This window comes from Synchiropus splendidus, chromosome 10 (assembly GCF_027744825.2).
Source record: "Synchiropus splendidus isolate RoL2022-P1 chromosome 10, RoL_Sspl_1.0, whole genome shotgun sequence".
Classification (NCBI taxonomy): Eukaryota; Metazoa; Chordata; class Actinopteri; order Syngnathiformes; family Callionymidae; genus Synchiropus; species Synchiropus splendidus.
Genome location: NC_071343.1, coordinates 1,812,866 through 1,826,300, shown reverse-complemented (window position 1 = coordinate 1,826,300; position 13,435 = coordinate 1,812,866). Strand labels below are relative to the sequence as shown.

The 13,435-nt window shown below is 49.8% G+C and overlaps 1 protein-coding gene across 1 annotated transcript; it reads left to right on the top strand.

Annotated features, from left to right (window-relative positions):
• The first annotated feature begins 3,679 nt into the window (after positions 1-3,679).
• si:ch211-199f5.1 (protocadherin-8) lies at positions 3,680-7,254 on the top strand. Its single transcript, XM_053877221.1, has 3 exons — positions 3,680-6,163; positions 6,239-6,437; positions 6,628-7,254. The coding sequence occupies exons 1-3, from the start codon at positions 3,704-3,706 to the stop codon at positions 6,939-6,941; spliced, it is 2,973 nt and encodes a 990-aa protein (XP_053733196.1). The 5' UTR covers positions 3,680-3,703; the 3' UTR covers positions 6,942-7,254.
• The last annotated feature ends 6,181 nt before the right edge of the window (positions 7,255-13,435 follow it).

The following is a 13,435-nucleotide window of genomic DNA, read 5'->3' as shown; positions in this document are numbered from 1 at the left end:
AATTCACATTGCAGGCGGGAGACACAAATTGGATTTTTCTCAATTCAATCTGCTCAGTTGACCTTTCATGTTATCATAAAACATGAGTTTACTGGGCTCGACGAAGGCCTCGGTGAAGTAGCAACACTTAACATTGCATCGTGCCGATGAACGCGTCGTGTTTAGCACCATCTGAGCGCCTGGTTTTACCTGGGGACACGGGGCCAAGAAATTACCCAGAGCTTTTACAACCGTGCCTTTAAGGCCCACCCAGGTCCCGTCTCCGCCTCATCTGGCTATTCTTGCATCTGACGTTGGTGCCATGTCCTTGTTTACAACCCACACAAAGCAACCACCGTGATTTCTGGATATAAGCCACGCCCACTTAAAAGCACACAAAATGTTGTACACAGATAAGCAGCGCAGTCTACGTTATAAAAGGGTAATATCTCGACAACGAGAAGCTTGGTTGCCCATTAAAATCCATATGCTAGCCGCTGCAGAGTGTGTGAACAAAGTAGCGGTATATATTCACTGAGGGGATTGACCCCGCCCCTTGTGGTTGCTTCGCTATTGCTGAAATAGAATTAATATTTGAGGCCAACCTTTATTTTCCAAACCCCCAAATAAACAAGAACTTGATTCAAATGTACAGAAAGACCTTGATGCTTTATCCTCATAACTGATGCTAACACGTTAGCTGCACTCTGCTAGCTAAGATGGGGCTGCTCCGTTTCACTCCTCTGAGGTTGCAGACGCTGCATTTTCACCGTCAGTGTGATCAAGAGTCGTCTTGGGGTGTACGACTGCGATGGAGTCCGATCTTGATGACTTCAGCCAGACGCAGCTCTGTTTTCTTCTGAGTCTCAGCAGGAGACTCAACCACTAAAACAATTTAGCCCCCAAATTTTACTGACAGAAGTGTTCTTGCACCTTCTTTTGACACATAAAGAGCTTTGTGTATTTATGAAGAGTAAATAATAGCATGCTGAGATAAACAAACGCTAACTGAGACTCAGTCAATGGGTTTTTCATGATCAATAGCGCTACATGGACGCCATGTTTTGCCTTTGCCAGTGATATCAGGAAGTAGCACACGAATCACACAGAAAAACAGCTTCACATTCTGCCACAAGTCAGACAAATGTGAGTGCGATTAAACAATAACTGCCTCAAATGTTTCCCGATATTAAATTTGAGTAACATTGCGAGTTATTCTCGCTCTCCGGGCGGCAGCTCATCTGAATTCAGCCAGTCATTTTCCAAGGCGCGTCTCGCCAGTCCAGGATTTCAGGTCAATTAAAACGTCCTGGGTAGACAGGTCGTGTTCCAGCGCTGAGCGCACAGGCAGCCTCTCACACTGACGCTTCAGGACAGGGGAGTCTCTCCACGGCTGCTGCGGAATGAAGCGCCCCCCTCCCTCCTGACGCTTCTGTTGCTGGTGGAGAAGGGTTATGGACGCTCGCTTTTTAGATCGCCGTGTCGGCTCCACACATCAGGATATGAGAAAACACTTGGCTTTATTGAACACACAGTCCCGGTCAGGATTGTTGTCGGTGGCCTTGTCCTCCGCTGGTTTATGATCGTCTCACCTTCACATTATCCAGACTGGAACATATCGAGTCCGAGTCGAGACCAAGACATTTGGAGGTCGAGACCGAGACGAGACCAGGACATTATCCAGACTGGAACATATCGAGACGTGACAAGACCAAGATGTTTGGAGGTCAAGTCCAGGATGAGACCAAGACAGTGTATATAAGGAAAATCCAGTGGGTTCCAGTGGGTGCAGGCTCACATCGGTGAACCAATCAGGGGTCAGCTGAAACAAACAGCACCATTCTGACAGACAACAGTCTTCAGACACCTGATTGGTCTTTGGGTCTCCTTCAGATTAGTAAGGAACCAAATCCTGCCCCCACTGTGGCCCTCTCGTGGATTGATTTGTGACCTAAATGTTGAAGAAAAAAACACAAGAAAACTGAACAAAAAAAACAGAATCCTTCTTTTACCAATGATGACAGTTTTCTCTGTCGGTCTCAACCGGTCTTGATGGAAATCCCAAGTCCACCAAGTCTGAGACCAAGACACGACCAAGAAAAACCAAGAGACCTGAAAAATCAATCTACTAGTACGACAACATCACTTGCTAAAATGTTTCGAGCTGAGCGAGTCCAGTTCTATCGACGACCCCACAAGGATTTTTCATGACATGAAACAGATATGCAATGCTTTTCCAACAAAATGACACACTGGTTCAAAGTCTCGCAGTGGCAGGTTAACTTCATCTAACTCTGTCAAGCATTTCCTACTGCGCTGCACAGAAAGAACTTACTTCAGGGACGATTTTTATGACATTATGTTACTTTAATGCTGAATTTCTGCCACACCTTGAAGACCAGCCAGAGAAACTAATGCCTCTTACTCTAAACGTGGTCCAGAAATAGTTTGGGGACAATGAAGCCAACTGTCTGAAGCTAACCATCCAAAGAAGGTTCAATCAGTCCATCGACTTGGTTGGTGGCCGGAAGAGGATAGGCTCGGTACGGCGGCTCTTCAGGTCGAGGTGATGGACCCCCTTTGACTAGATGAGATATATGCATCCAAAAATAGGGGAATATACAGTAGCAACATCAAAAACATGACAGACACACACAAAGCAATAACACAATCCAAACAAAGAAAACAAACCAAAAAAATATAGATATAAATAATGTCCAAAATGGCCAACAATGGCGGTGAGTCCAGGCAGAGTCCGCCTCTAACCCTGACAGCAGTGGGCAGGAAGGATGGACTCACCAGGCTCAGGGGGGGGTTTAAAGGCTTGGAATGTGCGATGAAATGTTGTCGCCAATTTCCCATGTGGTGGTTTCAGATCGCCACATGGGATGACTCTTTCGCTTTATGTCCAAGAGGTTGTCTGTTTTTAGGAGCAGATAATCCAACCAACAAGTCAAGCTAAATCGTGTAGAAATTATCAAAGGTTTGTCCACTTTTTGTAGTTAAAAAACATTTTAATACACTCAAAACTCGACTGTCTTTAAGCCGTGACGAACTCCTAACCCTGTCAGCCGCTCGGCCTCAGCGTTGCACCCCGTACTGTCTTAAGAGAAGCGGAGCAAAATATGGGACGAATCTCACATTCAGCCACTTTCCAGGGAAAGACAAAGGCAAGAGGAAGCGGACGTTGGATTGTGTGAGAGATGAGTGACTCTGTTGCAGTTAAAAGGATTGAGGGGTTGGTTTCTTAAAAAGAAAAAAAAAATCATGACCTTTTTGTTACGGCATCAGGTGACGTGATGAAATATCTAAACGGCCCCAAAAATGTCCAATAGCATGTCAGTCAAACGGCTGAAGAAAATTACCGATTGCCCCTTTAACGTTTTCTCCTCGAGGGAGTAGAAAGGCGACTTTTTTCCTCTCTTCCTCTTAACTCCAGTCTCTTTAGTGCGCGCTTAAAATAGGCTTTTTTTCTCCATAATTCCACAGCGTGAGATTGGTCACACTTTCTCTTATTAGCATGATGAGCTGTAGGAACCCGCCACTGCAGACTCTAGAGCTGTCTGCGTGCGTGCGTGCGTGCGTGCGTGTGAAGGAGAGAGAGGGAGGGGGGAGAGAGAGAGAGAGAGCGAGTGTGTGCGTCTGGCTGGCTGCGCGTAAAAGAGCAAGTAAGTTTCTCTGGCGGCGCAGTTCGCAAAGAGCCTCGCCGAGGAGAGCCGCCACAATGGAGCTCCTCGCCGTCGCCTGGAAGATCTTCCCTGGCCGTTTAACAACTTCCTGGCGCCGCTGGATTTTCGTTTCCTCCGTGCATCATCTGCTGTTCGTCGCCGTGGCTCATTCCGAGGGAAATACTATCCGGTACCAGACCAACGAGGAGGACGCGCCTGGCACGGTCATCGGAAACCTCGCCAAGGATATGTCCTTGAGTCTGTCGCACTCTTCCAAGACCAATTTCAGGATGATGAAACAGTTCAACGACTCCTTCTTTCGGGTGAGGGAGGTGGACGGGGAGCTGGTCGTCGGCGAGCGGATCGACCGCGAGCGGATCTGCAGACACACTTCTCAGTGTCTCATCACTTTTGACGTGGTGAATTTCTCCAAAGAGCGCTACAGACTCATCCACGTCGAGGTGGAAATCAGGGACATCAACGACAACTCGCCCGAGTTCCAGAGCGCGGAGTCGGTGGTGGAGGTGTCGGAGAACGCGCCGGTGGGCTCCCGGGTTCCCCTGGACCCGGCTGCGGACGCCGACGTGGGCTCCAACTACATCCAGAGCTACCAGATCTCCGTCAACAGCCACTTCACCATCGACGTGCTCCTGAGAGCGGATGGGGTTAAATATGCGGAACTGGTGCTGATGAAGGAGCTGGACCGGGAGGTCCAGTCTCTGTACACTTTGGAGCTGGTGGCCACGGACGGCGGGAGCCCGGTGCGGTCCGGCGCCACCAAAATCTCCGTCCGAGTCACGGACTTCAACGACAACAGCCCCGTGTTCGACCAGAGCAGCTTCTCCGTCAGCCTGCCGGAGGACGCGCCGGTCGGCACCGTCATCCTGGACCTGAACGCCGTGGACGCGGACGAGGGGCTGAACGGGGAGGTGGTGTACGGCTTCGGGAAGCAAGTCTCCCACGAAATCCGCGAACTTTTCCATGTGGACCACAAGTCGGGGCGGCTGACCCTGAAAAGCCCGGTGGATTTCGAGGAGAAGAGCACGTACGAAATCGACGTGCAGGCGAGCGACCTGGGCTCGAACCCGACTCCGTCCGCCTGCAAGATCGTCATCCACGTCGCGGACGTGAATGACAACGCGCCCGAAATCAGCATCACCCCCATGACCTCCATCAGCACCGGGGCCGCGTACATCAGCGAGGCGGCGGACAAGGACAGCCTGGTGGCGCTGGTCAGCACCTTGGACAGAGACTCCGGCGTCAACAGCCAGGTCCACTGCACTCTGTACGGACACGACCACTTCCGGCTCCGACAAGCCTACGGTGACAGCTACATGATCGTCACCGCTGGCAGTCTGGACCGGGAGAGGATCAGTGAGTACAACCTGACCGTCATGGCCGAGGATTTCGGGTCACCTCCTCTGAGGAAAATCACCCAGTACACTGTCCGGGTCAGCGACGAGAACGACAATGCCCCCCACTTCACCAAGCCCGTGTACGAAGTGTCGGTGGCGGAGAACAACGCCCCCGGGGCTTACGTGACCACGGTGGAAGCCAGCGATGCGGACCTGGCCATCAACAGCAAGATCACCTACAGGCTGCTGGACAGCGTCATCTTGGGCTCACCAGTCAACACCTTTGTGTCGCTGAATTCCGTGTCCGGCTCGGTGTACGCTCTGCGCAGCTTCAACTACGAAGTCATGAGGCAGCTGGACATCCACGTCCAAGCCAGCGACGGAGGCTCTCCCCAGCTGCAGAGCACGGCCGTCATCAGGCTAAAAATAGTGGATCAGAATGACAACCATCCGTCCATTATCGAGCCGCCGCTCTACAAAGGAGCTGCAGATGTTTTCCTGCCCAAAGACGCTCCTGCGGGTTATTTGGTGACCCAGATCAAGGCCACAGATGCTGACGAGGGCCTCAACGCGCAGCTGTCCTACAGGATCATCGAAGGGGCTCCCCTGGGTTTCTCCATCAATAAAGACTCCGGCAAGGTTCACGTCAGCCGACAGCTGACGTACGACCTCACCGATAACGTCAAAGTGGTGGTGTCGGTCAGCGACAACGGCTCCCCCTCCCTCACCTCCACGGCGGTCATCCACTTCAACTTCATCGAGGGCACTCTGGCCAGCATGTCGTCTGGGGAGGAGAGCGGCGGGGAGGAGGTCTTCGAGTGGGACACGTCCATCGCCATCATCATCGTGCTGGCGGGCAGCTGCTCCCTCCTCCTGCTGGCCATCATCCTCATCACCACCATTTGCAGCCGGAGGAAGAAAGAGCCGAGGGAGGGCTACGAGGAGAAAGAGGAGATTCCCAAAGTGGAGAATGTGGAAAGCGGCCACATCGACTCATTGATCGGGAGTCACAAAGGCAAAGTGTTTGAGGCGCACCCCTTCCCCGAGAAGTCTCCGCTGGCCGCCGCCGCCACCGCCGCCGCCGAGATGAGCTGCGAGGAGGGGCGGCAAACAGCAGGCATCTTCGAGCCCAACAACAGGGTCATGGAGGGCAAGTTAAAGGTGAGTCCCGGGGAGGAAGGGGGGGGCCAGGGGGTGAGTCTGCTGGCGTCTTCACGCGCTGTCCGCTCTGCGCAGGGTTATTCCACCTTGCCTGGCTACGGCAAAGAGGCTCTCCGGCCGATCACCATCTGGAAGGGCAACTCCTTCACCACCATCTCGGCCAGAGAGCCGCACATCAGCGGCAAAGACAGCGGCAAGGGAGACAGTGACTTCAACGACAGCGACTCTGACATCAGCGCCGACGTGCACAAGAAAGACTCGCCGCCGACAAACAGTGAGTGTCGCAAATCCATAATAATGAAGCTGAAATTGAGACTGTGAAATGTCTTTGGAAATGTGTCAAAACCGCTTGCACCGAGTTACATCACTCATCCTCTGTCACATTGTGATCCACTCGGGGCTTCACTGGGGTCTTTTCTCCGACATCACATAGCCTCATTCAGGACATACCTTCTGCCCTGCAGGTCTGTGGGCCTGTACCAGCGAGTGCAAGGTGCTGGGCCACTCGGACCGGTGCTGGAGCCCGTCGGCCACCCGGCCCAACACCAGCCTGGCCACGGCACCCAACATGTCCACCTTCTCCAAAACTGCTTCCCTGCCCCGGGACACCCGCAGGGAAAACTACTATCCGGGACACGCGCCGAAATCCAACGCCTTGCAGAGCGTGTACGAAAAGGTGCAGCACCAGGAGTTTGACTACATCCTGGTGGGTCCCTCCACGCCGGCCAGGATACAGGAAACAGATGAGATTTCCATCCCAGAATACACAAACTCTTGAAAACAACAGCGCCAGAGACTCCGTCTGTACAGTTCCTCGATCTTCTCCATGTGTTGCTGTGTTTTGTAGTGGCCCATAAAAAGACATCTCATGTGTAATATGCAAGATTTTTGTACATTAATATATTTTTCATAACGACTCAATGTAAAGAAGAATTTTATTATGGACTTTTCTGAGCATGTGTTACTATTTAAGGGGGCATGATGTGATTATTTCGGGTCTTTTTGCTGTGAAAAAACAATCAAAAGGGCGGGAGGTGACCATGTTTGTGGTTGGATTGTCACTTTGTTGCACAAATAAATGGTGAAAAGTTTGGCCTGCTCCATTTCAAGCCTGAATGCCACGCGCCGTCATCAGAGCCGGCCCTCTCATGAGGTGAACCAAGCTCCCGCCTGTCAACAGGGAGGGTGCCTTTCATGGACAACAAAGGCAAGCGTGAAGCGGCTCCACGGCGGCGCCTCCCACTCCAGCTCTGCTCCTCTGACAGTAAACTTGTGTCTAGTTTTGCTATTATTTTTGAAGTCACATCACATCGACGGTGGTGACGCTGCAGCTGTGGCCTTAATGTGATTCATTGTTTCAGCGAAACGTGACCAGCAAGCTTTAGGCGCAAATCCAAGTTGTGACAGTGAGGCTCGAAGATGTTGACGGCTGGAATCGGTGTGCGCTTTCATCTTGATGACCTTTGTGTCGGGCGAGACGACGGTACGGACGGATTTCATGCAAACAACTTGGATTCGAGCGGAAGTGGGTGGAAAACTCGGCTGCTGAAGAGCTTCATGAAGCAGCGTCAAGATGGTTTCTCTGTCTGCAGCTGCACGACAGATTCACTACAGACTCAGTTTCTGACCTTGTTTTGGTGTTCCGTCATTCTGGGACGCAAACTGGTGAATCAGAGTTCCACCAGACAAGATGGCCGACTCCAGCATGGAGACCAGACAGACAACCGTGAACAACACTGCACTCCATCATCTGGAGATGAGTGCGGAGTCATGAGTGAGGTCTAGGACAGGCAGGAAAACGTTCTGGTGGAGTCTCCAGCTGTTCTGTGAGGACACCATCTGGAGCCTCCATACTCCGTCTTCCTGCTGCAGTCTCACACCTAGCCCTCCGTCATCTTCTTCAGCGACTGGCGTCCTCTTGGAAGCTCTTTTAACCATGAGGTGGCCACCTCCGAACCCGACAGCCAACAAGCCAGTGAGGAAGCCAATGTTCCCTGAATCTTTTCTCCAAAACATGGCTGTCAGAGGCAGTGTTTCAGTGGGCCTGGACTTTCTTCAGGTGCTCAGCAGATGCTAGCTGAACCAAGCATGACCTGCTGCTTGGATCTGTGTCGGAGACATGACAGTCTCCCTCGTCTGCGCGGCGACTAGCAGAACTGGAACCACGACTTTTTCAAACCAAATCTTTGTGCAACATGGCCTCAGCGATGAAGACGATGAACCAGCTGATGAAAACAGCAGCAACTTGTGTTTCTTCTGTACACAAGCTCAATAAAACATGCACCGTTTTTCCTCACCAGGTGATGAAAGCAGCAGCAAGTGCTTTGACACCGGCAGCGATGAGGCCTGGACACTGGACACTGTCTTGGTACAACGACATCCCGATGCCTGTGTTCACTACCGCCACGCTGAAGTTTCTTGGCGTGACACAAATATCACTTACCTCAAGTGTTGTTAGTTTTGTTGTGCAGGAAAACAGAGTTAAAAAATGATTTCTGTGTTGGGAAAGTGTGAGGAACAACCTTTGTCTGTGGTGTGAAACATATGAACAAAGACAGAGGCCTCAGGAAAATGGACTGCATGAACAACAAGAGGCTCAAAACCAACCACGCAATATGATTTAAAAAAGAGGCGACGACCAGCGTCTGGAACACAACAGCATGACTAATAAGTATAATTATGTGTGATGCTCCTGAAGGGGCGCGGTGGCCTTGTAATTATCTTTTTTTCCCCCAAATTGCCTAAATGTGTCAGATAAAAGCCGAATAAACAAGGCGAGGGTTGTGTGTTTGGAAAGAAACTCTGGCTGAGTGAGAGTCCAGTGTTATCGATGCTGGAAATACAGCAAAGTGAAAGGGTTTCCTCGGTCCCTGTCGTCTGAGACTCAGTGTAGAGCTGCAGTTAAGCTAGTAGCAGCTGCTCCTGTGGAGTTCTGGAAGCTGCTCCTGGAGCAGACACGGGTCTAGTTTGGTTCTTCAGTGGGATTGGGATGACGAGAGTCCTGTAGCCGTGTGAGTATGGATGGACCTGCCGCCGGCGCAGGTACCGAATCTGTCCGCTTACCGAAGGTGTCCTACCTGACACGGGGTGATGATGTCACACCTGGCAGATACGGTAGCTGTTCTTCACATGTCTTACTGAGCCAGAGGAAATTGAAATGAAGGATTTGATGGCACTTTCTACCACATGCGTCACATTTATAGCCACAAAATACAATGTTTGTCATCGGGTTGTTTGCTAAGTTTATGTCGTTCTTCTTCGCAGGCTGCAGAACAACGCAATTTGATTGGCTGACAAGTGCGGAGCACTGTTTTCAGTTGATATTGCACCAAAACCAGACTCAACTCCTCGGCACACAGTTATACGCCTGGACTGAAGATGTTTTTATTCAGTCGCCAGGGGAGAATGTGGCTCCATGAAGGAGTTTGAACCTTGACCGAATCTGTCCTACCACCGCAGGGTTTGCCGAACCAAGTGACGTGATTGGTGGAGCATTGTTTTCAGACAGTTATACACCTGTGCTGAAGGCGCTTTTATTCATTTGCCAGGGAAAACACGTCAGCCAATCAGGACGCTCGGTTCAGCAAACCCAGAAGTGGCAGGACCGATTCGGTCAAGGTCCATACTCCTTCATGGAGCCACATTTTCCTCTGGCAAGTGAATCAAAACATCTGCAGTACAGGTGTATAATCATCTGCTCAGGTGTCCATTCGGGTTTGGTGCAATATCAAATAAAAACAATGACGACACGCGGAGGAGAACAGCTGTTCACTTCGCAAACATCGTATTTTGTGGATATAAATGTGAGGCATGTGTTAGACAGTGCCATCAAGTCCTTTGTGTCAAGTTCCTCTGGCTCAGTGAAACATTTGTAAAAACCACTCTATCTGCCAGGGGTGACATCATGACCCCGCGACAGGTAGGTCACCTTCAGTGACGGACAGATTTGGTCCCTGCGCATCAGAGCATGACGGAGAGCTAACACCCCTCCCTCACATTCAGAAGCAAACCCCTCTTCCTCTCAGTAACAAAGTCACTCCTCAATGTAATGAAGGCATCTGATCCGCTGGGAAACGCTGAAGTGGGAATGTTGTTTCACGAGCGACTGCGTGCTAGAAGCAGGCCGCTTGCTAAATATGTAAATAGTTTGGATTCATACGGGACGCTGCGACAAACACGAGCGGGAATGAAACGGAATAATTTGCTAATCCAAAACAGACATGCTGGTTTGTTGTTGTGCTGTGACAAGCTGCGGATGAATAATCTGATGCGGGGACGGGACGGGAAACAGGATTAGATTTCCTGCCGCCGAACCCATCTGAAGAAGACGTCTGAGAGGAAGCCTTCTTCTTCTTCTTCTTCATCCTCCTCCTCCTTCTCGGACCTTTTCTTCTCTGCCGCAGCGAGTTCATCTTCCTCCCTCCTCAGAGGTGTCTTCACCCCCCCCCTCCCCACCGCCACTATCCTGTCTCTCCTCTCCATCTCCACGTCCAAACCATCTTGGAAAATTCATTTGCTCCAAACTCCTGGGGACCTGAAATTGAAGTTGTGCTCAAGAAGCCAAGAAAAATTTGCTTCTCGATCCCAGAATTCTCGTGGTTCTGGTGAAGTTGAACAGCTGCATGTGGAGTTCCACAGGGGTCGGTTTTTGATCTGTTCCTCTTCAGTGTTGACACGGATTGTGGAGTATTAAAACATTTGTTTGCATAGTCGCCAACAACAAACCTCCATGTTTTAGTGTCCAAACCATCCATCCATCAATACAGTCCATCCATCTGTCCATCAACCATCCATCCATTTGTCCATCTATTCACCTGTCCACTTTCCATCCATCCATCAATCCATCCATCCACCCATCCATTCACTTTCCATCCATCAATCCACTCTCCACATCTGTCCATCCATCCGTCTATCAACCATCCATCCATTCACCTGTCCACTTTCCATCCATCTATCCATCCATCCACTCTCCACATCCATCCATCCATCCATCCATCCATCCATCCATTCACCTGTCCACTTTCCATCCATCCATCCATCCATCCATCCATCCATTCACCTGTCCACTTTCCATCCATCCATCCATCCATCCATCCATCCACTCATCCATCCATCCATCCATCCATCCATCCATCCATCCATCACCGATGCAGGCTGGCAGAGTTGGAATCCGACCTGGGATCTTGGTGTCAGGGGTGATGAAGACTTCTGTGAAACAAAAGCAGCTCTGTGTTGCCTTTCAGTTGCTGACTGAGAGACAAACTGAGATTTGGCTGCCTCATCCAGACGAACAAACCAGAGGGAAAGTGTGTCATCATGGTGGCTCTGAAAGCAGAGAGTGAATATCCACTGAAAAGTCGTCTGTTCAGGGAAGAACTCTCACGTTCCTCTCATGCAGAGCTCAATACAAACATCAGGTTCTTCTCCTCCACTGTACAAAGCGCTTCTTCACACCTGGGATGAAAGGCGAGCGGGTGCCACACCAGTCTGGAATCAAAGGATCGGCCCCGCCCACCAGAGCTCCGCGCCGGCTGGACCTACAGGTAGCAGTCAGAAGGTGAATTCAGCTGAAGAGAATTCATCATCCGCGCGTCATTCACACTGAGATGTCACGCCGACTGCAGCGGGATAAGCTGATTCTCGGCAGAGAGCGGTGCATAATTAAAAGCTCACCAGCAGAGGAAGCATGGGGGAGAATGGAGGCGGGAGTTTTCAACGCTGCAAATCTCTGGTAAGACAAACTTAATGAGTTTTAGATTGGAAAGGCACGAGCGGCGTTCAAGCTTTTGGAGCCTCTCTGGCCAAGGTGCTGGACGGCTGGCCGCCCTCCGCCGTGGCCCGGCAGCTGCTGAGGGCCGGAGCCGCCGCGCTCTTCCTGTTGTGTGCGTCCACGGCCACGCTCTACCTGTGGAAGGACGGCGGGAAACACCTAAGTGTTGACAGAGGATTAGGCCGTGGTTATCGCTCCTCAAATAAAGGAAGGGAGGAGGACGGCGCCGAGAAATGGATTAGAGGGCTCCAACTCAATATGACGAAATGGAGTTTATTTCCCCTGAAAGCCGAGACGCCGTGTGCTAATAAACGTGAGAGTGCCAACACGGAAGTCGACGGGTTTCCCGCGCCTTCGCATGCTAACTGAGCTAATATGTTCAGAGAAAGATACGTTTCCATCGATGCTTTATCACTGTTTGAAGAAGCCGTTCAGCGCTCATTAATACTTTATTATCGCTGATCGCTGAATGAAAGCCAGTTTTTTTTTTAATAAATGATTCATACCGGCAGCTTCCTCCGCTCATCCATGGCTGCAGGGATTTCCAAACTTCCTTCTCCCCGACGACGACTCTGACTTTTATCCCAGTCCTCGTACGGCTTGCGCGAGGCGGCTGGAGCCTGTGCGAGCGCCCGGTGTGAGGAGCGTCTGGATGGTTTGTTGTTTCCTCACGAGTGAAGACGGTCGATGAGCTGCCTCCAGCTGCCACTGCTGCTGTGCCGACGCCTTCGGACTCTGGAGATGCAGCTTTTTTTGTTTTTTTTAATTGATAAAAAAGAAATTCCTCTCTCATGAATAAATTAACAAGCATGGATTGTCATTTTCTCAGTATATTTAAAATATTTTTTTTTTAAAAATGAAGAGAAAATTGTCTAAATAAACTTGGTTTTATTTTTATTGGAGAAAAGCATTAAAAATATACACATTTTTTTTAAATGCTATAAAATATGCAGTGAAACAGGCAAATCTTTTCTCCAGATGAAATGTGACACAAGAATTATATTAATGAATAATAATTTCAAAAATATATTGTCTGTGTATGTGTGGAGCTGCGATTGATTTTTTATGTTGTTTTTTTTTTTTTTGTATTGTTAGTATTGACTACTAAATACAAAAAACAAATGGCTATAATAATAAATGATTTTTTTTTTTTTTGTGGAGCTGTATCAAGTGTTGGACCAAAATGAAATAAATGTAGAATTATTTTTGAAAAATGACATTGATTAAAGTTTATTGTACGAAGAAATTTGTTAATATTCATTGGTCATCAAATATTACCTGCGCGTGTTTGGAGCTTTATGTATTTTAGGTGAAATCTGATGAGATATTTGGGTGACAAAAGAAGTCGGACTGTGTTCTCCTGTACAGTAACAACCACAGGGAGCAAACTCTCACGTGCAAAGACATGTCCAGCTCTCTGTTCGTCTGCAGATGAACATGTCAGCACATACTGACATGTTCATCTGCAGGTTTGGGACTAAAAACGGCAGATGATGTCTTCT

Bases quoted from the DNA above. Each gene is read 5' to 3' on its own strand.
- si:ch211-199f5.1 (XM_053877221.1), top strand. From the start codon at position 3,704: ATGGAGCTCCTCGCCGTCGCCTGGAAGATCTTCCCTGGCCGTTTAACA. The intron at 6,164-6,238 runs GTGAGTCCCGGG...CGCTCTGCGCAG, and splicing joins TCATGGAGGGCAAGTTAAAG to GGTTATTCCACCTTGCCTGG. The intron at 6,438-6,627 runs GTGAGTGTCGCA...TCTGCCCTGCAG, and splicing joins AGACTCGCCGCCGACAAACA to GTCTGTGGGCCTGTACCAGC.